This window comes from Conger conger, chromosome 16 (genome assembly GCF_963514075.1).
Source record: "Conger conger chromosome 16, fConCon1.1, whole genome shotgun sequence".
Taxonomy (NCBI): Eukaryota; Metazoa; Chordata; class Actinopteri; order Anguilliformes; family Congridae; genus Conger; species Conger conger.
In genome coordinates, this window is record NC_083775.1 from 32562809 (window position 1) to 32578479 (window position 15671).

General features: G+C 42.2%; 1 protein-coding gene across 1 annotated transcript in view; it reads right to left on the reverse strand.

Annotated features, from left to right (window-relative positions):
* Window positions 1-15671, reverse strand: part of LOC133114173 (contactin-associated protein 1-like) — a 44535-nt gene that overhangs the window by 28624 nt on the left and 240 nt on the right. Inside the window, exons 2-13 of the mRNA XM_061223343.1 lie at window positions 14425-14526; window positions 12412-12605; window positions 10863-11016; window positions 9671-9874; window positions 8218-8402; window positions 7845-7997; window positions 7055-7316; window positions 6187-6336; window positions 5171-5342; window positions 4441-4547; window positions 1754-1876; window positions 633-797 (exon numbers count right to left, since the gene is read on the reverse strand). Coding sequence (XP_061079327.1) covers window positions 633-797; window positions 1754-1876; window positions 4441-4547; window positions 5171-5342; window positions 6187-6336; window positions 7055-7316; window positions 7845-7997; window positions 8218-8402; window positions 9671-9874; window positions 10863-11016; window positions 12412-12605; window positions 14425-14526 — 1971 coding nt within the window. The remainder of the gene's footprint in view (window positions 1-632; window positions 798-1753; window positions 1877-4440; window positions 4548-5170; window positions 5343-6186; window positions 6337-7054; window positions 7317-7844; window positions 7998-8217; window positions 8403-9670; window positions 9875-10862; window positions 11017-12411; window positions 12606-14424; window positions 14527-15671) is intronic.

Genomic DNA, 15671 nt, shown 5'->3' on the forward strand with positions numbered 1-15671 from the left:
GGGACTGTACAGAAAAAAGGGCAGGACTGCAACTGCCTGGATGTTGCTATGGTGATGTTGCTAGCTAATTTTCATATAATACAGGCAGTTTCCGATGTGGATAGGAAAAGGAGGATTGCATATGTAGAAAAATGTAAAGGCAATTTTGTGTTCCATCCTGTTTGGAATACCATTGAATATAAATGTAAAAAAGTTCAGCAGCTAGTGTCATCTGCCGTAGCCATCGACAGAGTTCTTTTCCGTCCTAATCACATTTTACCATTGTGCTCGCATCCACTGTAATGACATCCAGTTTACTGTCTACCGTGATGCATGTGAATGCAGCATAATATCTCTACGGCCTATGTACTAATATTTACCAAATGTGAATACACATTTTCCAAAACAAGCTGAAACTATCACATTCCCAAAGATCAGCTCTACAGACACCGGTTACATTGGACTGAGGCCCAGATTAAAAACATGAAACAAAAACAAGAATTGTAAAGGTACAATAGGTAATTTCAGACTTCTAATGGTCAAGAGAGGAATTGACGCAACAAACACCCTCAAACCACAACACTCTTTATCACACCCCTTCTCTGTGAACACGGTGATGTTGATGGGGGGTAAAGTAAAGTGAGTACACTCACTGGGCGTGTTAAGCAGGCGGGACTTGTTGCACGAGTACTCAATCCACTGCTCGCAGTATTCTGAGGTGTGAGCCAGCGCAGTGACCTCATCCAAGGAAGCGTTGTAATCTGTCACCTTGGTGATATCGACATGGTCGTGGCCCACAATTGTCCAGGCCTTGTTTGCTAGGAAGTGCAACAATAGCGTAACGTTTGTTGTATTTGAAAAACAGGACCCACATTATATCAGAAACAGCTATCTATTCTTCACTTACCTGGCACGGTGTAGTCAGAGTCATAACCATAGAAGGCAAGGTTGAAGTCATTATTTACGGTAACACTTTACAATAAGGTCACATGAATCGGCATTAACTCATGTAGTTGTTCAGATGAATGTTAACAACTACTTTTCATTTGTTCATGTATTTCTTAACTCCTAACTACTGTATTAGTTACATGAATGCTTATACATTTGCAAACCATAGGATAAACATATAATTAGTGAAGCATTAACAGATACATTAACTGCTCTTCTCATTCCAATATTAATTGTCATGGACTAATGTAGTTGTTAGGATGTATTCATGCTGTGTGAATACAAAAATAAAGTGGAACAGTTTAACTTCTCAGTAGTTAGATAATTAACAACTACATTAGTTCTTGGCAATTCATGTAACCTTATTGTAAAGTGTTACCTTATTTACTTTATGTCGCCTGTGACAAACAGCATTATCCATGATAAGGCACTGGTCAGAACCCATTCAAGAACATTAGAGTCTTACAAGAACAAGATCTTTAGCCAATTTACATGTCAGGGTATATGCTAGTACTTGCAAGAAAGTCGATATCCTTCACAAAGAATCCCAATTTTGTTTTTTAAGCATAATGCAGGTTTGGTTCATTGCCAATGGCATTTCAATTATTTACTTTCCACAAGTGGTTTAGTTTCACACTATTTTCACCTTTAAGTCTATAATTTAAATAATTAAAACATACTGGCAGAAAGCTTCCATAGCATGGATCTGACTCTATTGGCTAGGCTTGGGATAAATCTAACGAACATGATCAGGATGGAAACACAAACAGGAAGCTGCTAAATATTATAATTATAAGATACTGAGAGAAGTTATACAGTAACTCACCTTTCATTTTACAGTCAACGCTGAAAGGTCTCAGAGGGCCGCTCAAGTCAGGGTCAATGGTGTAGTTTCCGGATTTAGTTTTCCCATTCAGTCGGTACGCCTCACATGACTCCCTGTAGACCGCTTCACCAAGACGACCGACAGGGGAGTTAGTGTTTTAAAATGTCTTCTCCCATACAACAGGCTTATTAACCACGGGTTTGTTCAAAGAATAATGCCACATACAGTAACACTCTTATGAACAGGAAGAATATTTACATGCAGTTTACATCTCATAGGATTGAATCCAGTTCATTTCATGAGAGAAACATTAGTCAACAAAAGTATTTTGAAATTAGAAATGAAAGAACGATGTCAGTAGAAAAACTGCATTGAGAACTCATGGTATAGCATTATTTTAGTGTGTGAGAATAACCCCTAGATTCGATCAAACACACTATGCCAGTTTAAGGGCATATACTATTCAATCAAACCAGATTTCTTTCTGGATTCAGGTAAACAAACCTACACAATTGCATGAACAGTGTAATTAAAATGTTGTGTCTTTAAGCCATTCTGATGTTTGCTCTCAACAACAACTCAACCTCTTGACCATGTCTGCATGCATTTTATGCATTGAGTTGCTGCCACGATTATCGGATTAAATATTTGCATTAAGGAGCTGGTGAACAGGTCTACCTAATAAAGTGGCCAGTGAGTGTAAATACTCATATTCACGTACACTCCCTCTATATCTGGGCTACTCCTGGTCCGGAGTGGCGCAGTGTCTACAGGCCTTTGCTTCAGCCACATACTAAATGGTAAATGGCAGGCATTTATATAGCGCCTTTATCCAAAGCGCTGTACAATTGATGCTTCTCCATTTACCCATTCATACACACACTCACACACTCACACACACACCGACGGTGATTGGCTGCCATGCAAGGCCCCGATCAGCTCGTTAGGAGCATTTGGGGGTTAGGTGTCTTGCTCAGGGACACCTCGACACAGCCCGGGCGGGGGATCGAACCGGCAACCCTCCGACTGCCAGACAACTGCTCTTACTGCCTGAGCCATGTCGCCCCACATACTACACCACCTGATTTCACTCATGATCATATTTCCTATGATACTATTACAACAAAGTATGTAAAATTGTCTGTGAAATCAGGTGGTGTAGTGCACGGTTGGAGCAAATATCTGCAGACACTGCGGCCCCCCTAGGACCTGGAGTCAAGTAGCCCTGCTCTATCATATCATATTGGAACACACACACACACACATACTAACACACAGGCATATGCGCACATACTCACACACACACACACACACACACACACACACACACACAGTATATACTGAGAATATACACACATACTCACACACACACACACACACATATAGTATATACGGAGGCATATACACACATACTCACACACACACACACACACACACACACACACACACACAGTATATACTGAGAATATACACACATACTCACACACACACACACACACACAGTGGCAAGAAAAAGTATGTGAACCCTTTGGAATTACTTGGTTTTCTGCATTAATTGGTCATAAAATGTGATCTGATCTACATCCAAGTCCCAAGTATAGACAAACTCAATGTGCTTAACCTAATACCACACAAACAATTATAATATTTCATGTCTTTATTGGACACATCCATTAAACATTCACAGTGCTGGTGGAAAAAGTAAGTGAACCCTTATGCTAATGACTTCAACAAAAGCTAATTAGAGTCAGGAGTTAGCAAACCTGGAGTCCAATCAATGAAACGAGATTGGAGCGAGGTGTAGAGCTACTTTGACGTATAAAAAACACTCAAACTTTTTGAGTTTGCTATTCACAAGAAGCATCTGCTGATGTGAACCATGCCTTGCAAAAAAGAGATCTCCGAAGACCTACAATCAAAAATTGTTGACTTGCATAAAACTGGAAAGGGTTACAAAGTAATCTCCAAGACTTTAGGTATTCACCAGTCCACAGTTAGACAAATTGTCTACAAATGGAGATGATTTAGTCCTGTGGCTACTCTCCCTAGAAGTGGGCGCCCCGCCAAGTTGACTCCAAAGGCACAATGCAGAATGCTCAGTGAGGTAAAAAAGAAGCCTAGAGTAACAGCTAAAGGCTTGAGGAAATCATTGGAACTGGTTAACATCTCTGTTCATGAGTCTACCATACGCAAATCATTGAACAGGCATGGTGTCCATGGCAGGACACCATGGAGGAAGCCGCTGCTTTCCAAAAAAAACATCACTACACGCCTGAAGTTTTCCAAAGAGTACCTTGACACTCCACAACGCTACTGGGAAAATGTTTTGTGGACTGATGAAACCAAGGTTGAATTGTTCGGGAAGAACACGCAGCGCTACATATGGCGTAAAAAGGGCACTGCATACCAACATGAAAACATCATCCCAACGGTGAAGTACGGTGGAGGGAGCATCATGATTTGGGGCTGCTTTGCTGCTTCGGGGCCTGGACCGCTTGCCATCATCGAGGGGAAAATTAATTCTCAAGTTTATCAAGGTATCCTACAGAATAATATCAGGGATCTATCAGTAGATCAGATCACATTTTATGACCAATTAATGCAGAAAACCAAGTAATTCCAAAGGGTTCACATACTTTTTCTTGGCGCTGTATAGTATATACGGAGGCATATACACACATACTCACACGCATGGCATACTTCCCCCTTGTATCCAGTGTTTTCACACAAGCACATAAAATCATTCCAGGACTGAATGCACCTCCCCTCGTGTTGGCATGGGTTTGGGATACACCTGGAAAACACACAAGCAAACATGGAGTCAAACTCAACTAAACCTGTTTACATTTGCGGCATTAACCTGGTCTGAATTAAACCTCTCCAATGCACAACTCTAAATCAAACTGCTCCGCATCTCTTCTCCTGATATTCAGCCCTCAAATCTGAATTAAATTAAACCTGTTTTGCTCACATTCACTACGGTAGAAAAAAGTTCTAGTCTAAATATTTTTGAAAGAATTTAAATAATTTACAGCATCTCAAAGAGACAGCAATGCACAATCTCCAATGGTAGTGATTGATTTGGTCTGGCTCAAGCCAGTTCAATCCATGTAAATACTTGCAGGAGATGTGAAACTTATTGACACAAACAAAAAAATTCACATTGGAAACCGTCAACTGGAATCATAAAGACATTCAAGCATGGGTTCAAGAATTGACTTCAACCAGTAAGTCTGCAGTGGAGTCTGTGGTCCTGAATGGATTGAAAACAAAATGTCTTGTTCTCATTATAGCAGTTTTTTTTTTTTTTTTGTGGCGGTTCACACTTGAGGCACAAGAGAGGTTTAAGTGGAGCCTGTGCTTGGCCTATGATCTGACTCCACAACCGGTGCCTCGCCTGGTTCTGCAGGTGGCTACCTGTCGGTGATGCTGCAGGTGGCCAGCAGCAGGTTGGAGTAGCGCCCCCAGCGTCTCTGCAACACGACGTCGATATCCACCAGCTCGTTATCGATGAATATTTGCTGCATGCAGCCGTGAAAGGCCTCGAGCTTGGTCTCACACGTGTCTGTGTTGTTGGTATTGGGACATCCTGTAAGGCGATGGCAATCCAGAGATGAAATGGGGAAAAACAGTGCTCCGTGTAGCCTTGCAGCCTTCAAGCCCAAACAGGCCTGAGTGCAACTGGGATTAGAGGCCATTAGTGAAAACCTATGTGTAACTGGAGGCACGGAAAAATAGGTTTTATACTTCTTGCACCAAACAGCAGCAAGAGGACTGCATATCATTACAGTCCAAAACAACTGGTGGCGATACACGTGTTATAAACTATCATGTGAAGGTGAGGTGTGTAATCTTAGTCATAGAAAGTCCAAAATTATTTTCAAATTATATTCAAATATAACCGTCCACTGTTTTATTTACTGTAAATCTGAATCTATTTCTGAATCTATTTCTCTAAATATCTGTGACTGTGATTCATTCATGAATCATTAAATGTACTGCTGCAGTCTCACTTGGATCTCAAGTGACCTAATGTTAATAAAGTGTGCCAAGTAAATAAATATCTACTTTATAATTAAGAAGACAAGTAATGACCAAGAACCTTTTATTTCATGGGGAATCCTCTCCTCAATTATCCCCGTCAGATATCAAACAAACAAATGAAATATGCAAAAGGATTTTCAGGAGAGGTGGGGCCCAATGTGAGATGTTTTCATGGATGAATCCCTGTTGGTGCCCCTTGTCTGTGCCTGATGTGTACTTCTTGCTTCTGTTTTCCAGATTCTTACTTTATCATTTCTTGATTTTCTGTTTATACAGCTAATTGCTTCTCTTCTGTTATGTACTGAGGGTCAGGTACTAAATGCAAATGAAGAAAATAAGCTGTGCCATTGTTCCTGAAGTACAGTCATCACTCAGATCACTAAACTCACCTCCAAAGAAGTAGCGGTCTCCAGTGCGCACGGTGAAGAGACCGTTGATCTTTAGGGGCGACCCCTCATCATCATCAATGGTCACCATCATGAAATTGTCGCGGGCCACTAAGTCCACTGTGTGCCAGAGGCCATCGTTCAAACGGTAACCTGAGACAATCAGGGAAAATAACTAATTATTACAGAGTTTTTCTCTGAAGAGACACCAGAACACAAAGATATTATGGGGTGTCAAGGCTCAGCATGCCCACTGACTGCAATAAGACTAATTTCCTTTCCTTTCATTTTGAATGCCAATCTGATATAATCAACAATCCAATCCTATTGTCTATGTAGAACTGGTTGTTGAGGCCTGCTTGTTGAAATTTACAACCATCACATCTGTTGTTAAAAGTAGGAGTTATTTTCAATCTTGTATGCAGTAGCTATGTTTAATTACCTAAAGTGTTCATGTTTGGTCTTGTTAGAAAGGGGCTAAAACAATGAATCTTTTGATAATAATGTAATGGTGAACATGATACAACAAATACATGTGATACAACAGATCATCATGCAAATCTACATCAACTTCTAATGTATATACACCCAGTAGATCTATGTCCTGCACATCTGCGGTATGTCTAGTACATCTACACCGAGTGTATCTAAATGTGGCACCTTGGCCCAAAACCTCTAGACCTAACACATCTAGACCCAGCACAACTTTGACACGAATATATAGCACATGTACATATACAGTAGGTATCAGATCACGATAAGCCCTGGGTTTAATGTTGCACTCATGCAAATGTATACTTTTCATGCCCTATTAAGGGGCAGTTAACCCTCAGGAGGGTTAATTATTTAATGTTAATTTCTTTACTCTCACCTGCAGCAAACTGCAGTTTCTTCTTGCCTGGCTGCATGAGGGACACATTCACTTGGCCTTCACTCAGGCCCAGTTCCAGAGACCCAAAGTCATCAGAAAACCTGGTGAACATCAACAGGCTTGTGTAATCCCAAGAGCGAAACTTGAACTTAACAGCCAAGCGGGGCTTCCGGAACATTCCCGGCACCTGCAGGTAGTTTTTGGGCCCAACAAAACTCAGGGGCTTCAGCAGGATGTCCTGGCAGGCATACCGCACAATCTTCTGGAAACAGAAACACAAAGAACATTGATTTCTTACCATACATTTCAATGAAATTCCTGTCATCCACTTGACAATGCTGAGGCTCACAAATACGCAACAGATGACAGTAACAGATAATAAGTCCCATAAACTAAACATCACATATTTTATGAATCAATGCTGGTACTGTGCTGACCACGCTGGGAAACGCAACAATTGTCAGTCCTATCATCCCCATTGACTTTAGTATCACGTATTGAATGCAGAGTGCTGGGTGTTGTGAGTTGGGTTTAGACTGTTGGATAATCCTGTTACCATTAATTCAATCTTCACTATTAAACCAAGGCGTGTGAGAGGCTTCCTATCTATAGCAGGAACTCCCATGATAACTTGCCCAAATGAAGAAATAAAAAGTATTTATTTAACCTTTATTTCACCAGTCACATTGAGATTGACATCTCTTTTGAAAGTGAGCTATGGAGCCTACATGTCTTTGGAGGAGGAGTCAGGGGTTGTGTAAAGCGATGGCACTGCTGTGAAGTGCTACACCTGCCGACGAGGAAATCGAATCTGCGGGGCTTTGCGCTGTGCCATGTCAACCATGTTCATCCCGTTGTAGAAGACGTTCTCCAGACAGCCTCGGAAGTTGCTCTTCTCGGGAAGGTGTGGCATGTCAGGCTCAATCACTCCACCCACGTACACCTGCCAGGGAATGAAACCAGCACATTTTTCTAATAAATTTAAGGAACCTTGCCCACCTCACTATAGGCTAATTCATTCTTTTTTGGTGACATTTCAATCCAAAGCTTTTATTATGAAATTACGAGCTTCATTTTGGCTTAGTAATTTACCTATATGAGATACTGCTTTTTTCTGCTTGATCAAGAAACAGTGAGTAGCTGCCTCTCCCTTAAGCTCTCACCTGAGTATCAAGGTCAAGGTGGATGAATTCCCCATTACAGATAGTGCTCTCGGTGTGGCTGTCAACCGTCAGGTCAACCTGCCGACCATAGCGCTTGATGGTGACGTAATGCCAGTGCTGATCGTCCAGGAGGTCGCCCGCGGTTAGAGTGGTCATACCGTCCACCTCCTGAATGGTATTGTGCCCTGTGATAAAGAGACTCTATTGTGAGATCGGTACTGGCCCATGAGAGTGATCACTCTGGCTTCATCTGCTTTATACAAAAGGTTCTCAGCCCCACACATTATCGTAGTCAAAACTTAGACCTGGTCTAAGTTATGACCTGGTTTTGGTATTGAAATTGATGATATTGAACTGGCGGCACGGATGGTGCAGTGGGTAGCACTGCCGCCTCACAGCAAGGAGGTCCTGGGTTTGAATCCCAGTCGGCCAGGGCCTCTCTGTGCGGAGTTTGCATGTTCTCCCCGTGTCTGCGTGGGTTTCCTCCGGGTACTCCGGTTTCCTCCCACAGTCCAAAGACATGCAAGTTAGGATGATTGGAGAGTCAAAATTGCCCGTAGGTATGAGTGTGTGAGTGAATGGTGTGTGTGACCTGCGATAGACTGGTGACCTGTCCAGGGTGTATTCCTGCCTTTCGCCCAATGTATGCTGGGATAGGCTCCAGCCCCCCTGCGACCCTGATCAGGATAAGCAGGTTCAGATAATGGATGGATGGATGGATGATATTGAACCACTTAGTCCTTTTCATTTTGACCATTTTCTTAGTACATTGAATGCACAACTGCACAACAGTAAAGTTGCCCATCCAGCCAAATTAAAGACATTTTACATTTAAAAAAGCCTGGATGACCCAAAAACTCCTCGTATTGAATTCATATAAAACTGAGGTATTGGCCGTAGGCCCTAAATCATTATTTAATCATTATACATTATTTAAATCTAGATGGCGGCATACCTGTCTCAGGCAATGCAGTTGTTAAAAACATAAAGACATTCATGATCTTTCCTCTCAGGCCCATATTAATAATTTCAAAAGAGTGGCCTTCTTTGACCTGAGCAATATTAAATTAAGGATCTCCCCTACATAAAGGAAGATGTAGTCCCTTCAAGATGCTGAAGAAACGGTTCATGACTGTGTGACGTCTAGCTTGGATTACAGTACTGCTTAATTGTTTGTCTACAATATTGCAGCCTTGAAATGTCTCCAAACTGGCTATGGTATTTACAAGAACTAAGTAATGTGAGCATATCGGTGAGGTGCTTGATGTGTGTATAAGTAGGGAAGTATACTGGATATGGATGGAAATGACCCGTACATTAAAACTGACAGTCTGCGTTTTAACCTCACATTTCATTTCAAATCCAGTGTTCTGGAAATGCAGGAAAATGTCTGGTAGAAACACCCAATTGCTTCAGCACCCCATGATCCTCACGGGACAGGAGGCGCACCCACCCAGGCTGACGTGCAGGTAGAGGCGGGCGTTCTGCAGCTCCAGGGTCAGGACATCCCCCTGGAAGCCCTCAGCGTGCAGCAGCACCCCGTCCCTCTCCCGGGTTTTGAAGTTCAGGGCGACGTGGTCCTGCAGCGTGCGCAGGTTACCCAGCGGGAACAGGTACGCCATCATCTGATCGCCATCGTACGACATCACATAGGAGTCTGAAGGGCACACATCACATAGGAGTCTGAAGGGCACTCACACATAGGAGTCTGAAGGGCACATACACATAGGAGTCTGAAGGGCACACACACATAGGAGTCTGAAGGGCACACACACATAGGAGTCTGAAGGGCACACACACATAGGAGTCTGAAGGGCACACACACATAGGAGTCTGAAGGGCACACACACATAGGAGTCTGAAGGGCACACTTCACATAGGAGTCTGAAGGGCACACACACATAGGAGTCTGAAGGGCACACACACATAGGAGTCTGAAGGGCACACTTCACATAGGAGTCTGAAGGGCACACACACATAGGAGTCTGAAGGGCACACACACATAGGAGTCTGAAGGGCACATCTTTCATAATTCTAATTCTCATTTTAATGCATGGGCACTGAAACTAAAAGTACTTAACCGTCCTATCATGTTAAGATTTTATGACCATTTTTATGTACTTTTAACAGTTTAAAGAAACACGAGATTATTGCAAAAGAAAAGTTTGACACTTTGTGTGTCACCTTATTATTGTCTCCCAAATTACTAGCCTTTTATCTATAAATATGAAAAATCTGTGGGAAACATCTCATTTTAGAGCCTGAGGTACAGGAAGTGAAAGTTTGGCACCTCTTTGGCATTTTCACAAAGAAATCTGAGATAAAAATGAAAATGGTTGTATATTTTCTGACATTTTGTACCATTACAAAGGGTCAAAATAAGCCCAAACAACACATGCAAAGTTGGCTCAGGACTGAAAACATAGCAGTATGTTTATGGCACGTTTACTATTTAATCCTACCAAAATAAAAATAATCATACAGTATCAAGATGAAGGGTTAACTGGTTTTTGAGAGATGTCAAACACTGAATGGGGTAAAATTGACCCCAAACATAATAGGAGGGTTAAATACATGTTTTCAACAACAAAAATTCAAGTTTGGGAGTACAGAGCGTTAAAAGATATAGACTGAAAAGCTTTTACCGTAGGCACAACCGTAGACCTCCAGCCGAACGCCAATCTTGCCGCCCGACTGTGTGTTCCACTCAAGGGGCAGGAAGCGGAGGTGTTTGGCGGTGAAGGCATAGTGGAAAACATGTCTCTTCACTTGGTAATAGTTCCAGTTCCCCGAAAGGGTCTGTCCAAAGAGAAGGGCGGTACTATTGACAACAGAGATAAACGTCCCTTCCCAAAGAGCTGGCCACTTATGAAAACAGTGGGCCTCATATATCAGTTCCGCCGGATTTATCAAACAGGTGTAAATACAGGTTTTTGAGGTGAATACCAATCAATCATAAACACAAATCGTGTGCACAAAACTTATGAGTAGCATAAATTGACGCCCCTAAAATACCTTATAAGGACCACAGAATGCAATTCCAGGCAACTTAAAGAGATGGCCGAGAAAATACTTTTGCTTTATGCTGTGAGGCCTACACATGGTCTGATCTCTTTTTGAATTATTGTATAACTGTGTGTGTTACAGCTACTTAGTAATTGTCTTTGCGAACATTAAAATGTATATTAAAATTCAGGAGTTCAACATCTTCTATGCCATGATGTTCTCATATGATAAACTTGAACTTGAACTCGCTATTATTGTTCTTGTTTATTCTGTTGAAAAATTGTCCTGTTGGAGAAACATAAAGCAATGTGCCAAACTAACAACTAAACATAGTTTGTTGCTAATTAGCCTACTTTTGTTTATATAGGCTACATGAACTGCGTACGTGCCGTGCTACTGTACGTGCTGTATACACACTGGGGATATTGCTGTTGTTGTAAACTCTGTCTTGAGTTCCACATACTATAGAACAGGTACAACAATAATGGTTTGATATAAAACTGGAGGTAAAGTTATGAAATTGTAGGAGAGAAGTTGCTGCCTGGAATTACCAAGGGCGGATGAAACTGTCACCATTTTACTGTTGAATCCAGTTGTGTTTTTTAGATGATATGAATAATTATAATATTCAATTGGCCTAGAGTGTCAATAATGTTGCTACTCTAAATCAAAATATGATATGAAACATGAATGAATTGAATAATAAAAGCACAAAACAAGCTTTACCACCATGTGCATTTCCACATACAATACGAACAGCTTAGGCCACTCATGAAGTCCATCCGGATCGGACAAAAAAACTGACATCCGAAAACTTAATGGTACATTTCTTTCGGCTCATGTTTGATGAATGATAAATGCCTGCTGCAGATATCCATGACACAGCATTGACACAGACGTGCATATCAAAGAACTTTCTACAGCTATTTTTGTTCTGTGGTATGATTAAAACAGTTTTAGCACAAATCTGGGCACTTACATACAATACATTCCATATTTTGTTCTATGGTATAAATATGGTATACATTTTCAAAAATGGCATGAAAATGTAGCACATCAATATACAACACTGTCACTCCGTCTCTGTCACAGCCTCTTAATATAACCAACAGAACATCTTACTAAATAATGACAACACATTTGCATATATCCCCACCCCTTCCGGTTCTTTCTGTGTCCCAGGTTTACCGAGTTTCCCCCTCTCTGGGTGTAGGGGGTCCAGGAGTCTGGCCGGTCTCCATACAGCAGGGTGTATTTGGTGACCCAGTCGTAGGAGTTGAAGGTGCCCTGGGTGGAGATGGCTACCAGTCGGTACTTCCTCTTCAGGTTAATCTGGAGCCACGGCTGCCGGTCCCTTGGTGATGGAGACCACCCACTACTTCCTGTACAAAAAATACACATGCGTGCATTGAAATAATAATATGACAGTACAGGACTATCCAGTAAGGAGTAGGACCACTATTTTCATTCAGTCTTTCTTGAAATGCTGTCATACAAGTTCTCAACTGTGTGCAGTGGGATACTGGACCGTCATTCAAGAAAGAAAGCCTCCGGTTCTTCAAGGGATGAAGGTGGTGAAAATCTACGTCATACTCAACACTCCAAAATGTCCCATAAATGATCAATGACATTATGGTATTGTAAAATTGCTTCATATTCCTTGGCCATTATATGACCATTTAACGGACCCAATGATACAAATGAGATGCCAGCCCATATCATGACAGATCCACCACCAAGGGTAACACGTCCTGTAGCAAAAGGGCTTCCTTTGGCTTTTTGTGAGCATAAACCTATCCAGGTGTAGGTATAGGATTCATCAGACCACATCACATTTGCTTAGGATTCAAAATATAATTGTTCCTATAATCTCCAGGTTATGTCACTTTTTGCACTAGCCTTGGACACAACATAAAGTTGTTCACGGAGACTGCTGATTCAGGATACAGTGGGAGAAATAATTATTTGATCCCTTGCTGATTTTGTAGGTTTGCCCACTTACAAAGAATGGAACTGTGTAGAATTTTAATCATAGGTACATTTTAACATTGAGAGACAGAATATCACAAAGATAATCTACAATAACAACCTCATATAAAGTTTACTAATTTAATATCATATTTTCACATGAAATAAGTATTTGATCATAGAACAATAGGACTTAATACTTGGTGGAGAAACCTTTGTTGGCAAGCACAGAGGTCAGAAGTTTGTTGTAGTTTTTCACCAGGTTTGCACAGATCTTGGGAGGGATTTTGGTCCACTCCTCTTTGTAGATCCTCTCCAAATCCTTAAGGTTCCGAGGCTGTCGCTTGGCAACTTGAAGCTTCAGGCTTCACAGTGGGGATGGTGTTCCTGGGGTAGTACTCACCATTTCTCTTCCTCCAAACACGGCGAGTCGAGTTGATGCCAAATAGCTCTATTTCGGTCTCATCGGACCACATCACCTTCTCCCAAGCCTCCTCTGGATCATCCAGGTGTTCTTTGGCAAACTTCAGACGGGCCTGTACATGTGCCTTCTTCAGCAGAGGAACCTTGCGCGCGCAGCAGGATTTTAATCCTTCACGGTGTAGTGTGTTACTGATGGTTCTCTTCGTGACTGTGGTCTCAACTGCCTTCAGGTCATTAACAAGCTCCTCCTGTGTAGTACTGGGCTGATCCCTGACCTTTCTCATGATCATTGATATCCCACAAGGCGAGATCTTGCGTGGAGCCCCAGACCGAGGGAGACTGGCAGTGACTTCGTGTTTCTTCCATTTTCTAATAATTGCTCCAACAATTGTTAACTTCTCACCAAGCTGCTTGCTTATTTTCTTGGAGCCCATCCCAGCCTTGTGCAGGTCTACAATCTCTGATGTCCTTAGACAGCACCTTTGTCTTGGCCATGGTGGAAACGTTGGAATCTGATTAATTGTGTGGACAGGTGTAATATCATTTTGGCTTAAAAAACTGGTTGAAAAGTGTCAGATATTCAGTTGTTGAAGGCCACAGATTTATCGATTAAATTTAACGGCTTGTTTTCAAAGCCAGTAATTGGTTAGAAAATATTGTATGCAAATAAGATGGACACACCGACTCTACCCACCCTAGACCACATTTTTTCACAATTTTTCACTGGTGTCTGTGCTTGTGCTCATGTTAATATCTAAAGTTATCTTGCACCAAAACATAAGTGAGTCCTCCATTAGTTATGACACTTACCGTATAATCTGGCAAAGTTTGGAGAGTATATAAAGTTATACCGGGATGAGGCTGAGAATGAGGATGCATAGAGGGGGCCAACCACTGGATCAACACACTCTCCTGCAGAGACAGAGAGAGAGAGAGGAGATGAATTATACATGTCTATACATAAGAATAACAACGTGACTAATCACTACAGCTAGACTTACATTTTTTTAGGAGGATGACTTTATGGATTTGTAATTTCATATGAGACATGCAGAAAGCAAATTCAGAAGAACCTGAATGCACTGTATTACTACATTATTTAGTAGCTATAGGAAGGCTGCTTTATGAAGGTTATCTTGGTCAAGGTCATGATACAATAAATGTAATAATACTACACATTAGCGTTGTACATGTGTGCTAGGATGAACCTGTAAATCAACTATATCCAGTCAGAAAGGCTGCAACAACCAATCAGGCCACATAGTGCTATCACCACCACAGTTACGCCATGGCGCTTCCAGCCCTCCACGGCGACAGAACCCCACCAACCTCCGCTACCTCACACTGACCTCCTGTGACAACTTCACACTTGCACGGGGACTATGGAGGTCTGCTACACGGAAGGCGGACTTCATTACTGCTTATGCCTCCCTCTTGTCCCTACAGTTCCTTGCCCTCACCGAGACCTGGATTACACCAGATAACACCGCCACCCCTGCTGCCCTCTCATCCTCCTTCTCACAGGGCCATCCGGTCATGGAGGTGGCACTGGCTTGTTGATCTCCCCCTCCTGGAAATTCTCTGTGTTTCCCCTCATTGACCTATACCTATCCACCTTTGAATACCACTCTGTCTCAATTACTCACCCCGGTAAACTCTATATTGTTGTTGTTTATCATCTTCCAGGTCCCCTGGGAAGTTTCCTTGATGAGCTTGACACTCTACTCAGCTTGTTCGCTGAGTAGAGTGTCATGAGGATGGCACCCCACTGATCCTCCTGGGAGATTTCAATATCCACCTGGAAGGCTCCTAGTCTGCTGCCTTCCTACCACTACTCCCCTTCTTTGACCTCTCCGTGCAACATTTTCCCCCAACCCACAAGACTGGAAACCTTCTAGACTTGATGTTTGTGAGGAACTGCTCCTCTTCTTCCCCTACTGTTACCCCTCTACACATGTCTGATCACCACTTGACTCTCTCTGTCCTCTTGTGTCCAGGCCTGCTCGATCCTCCCCTCCCAGCCCATGGGTTTCCGACCTTCTACGTTCCTCCAGGAC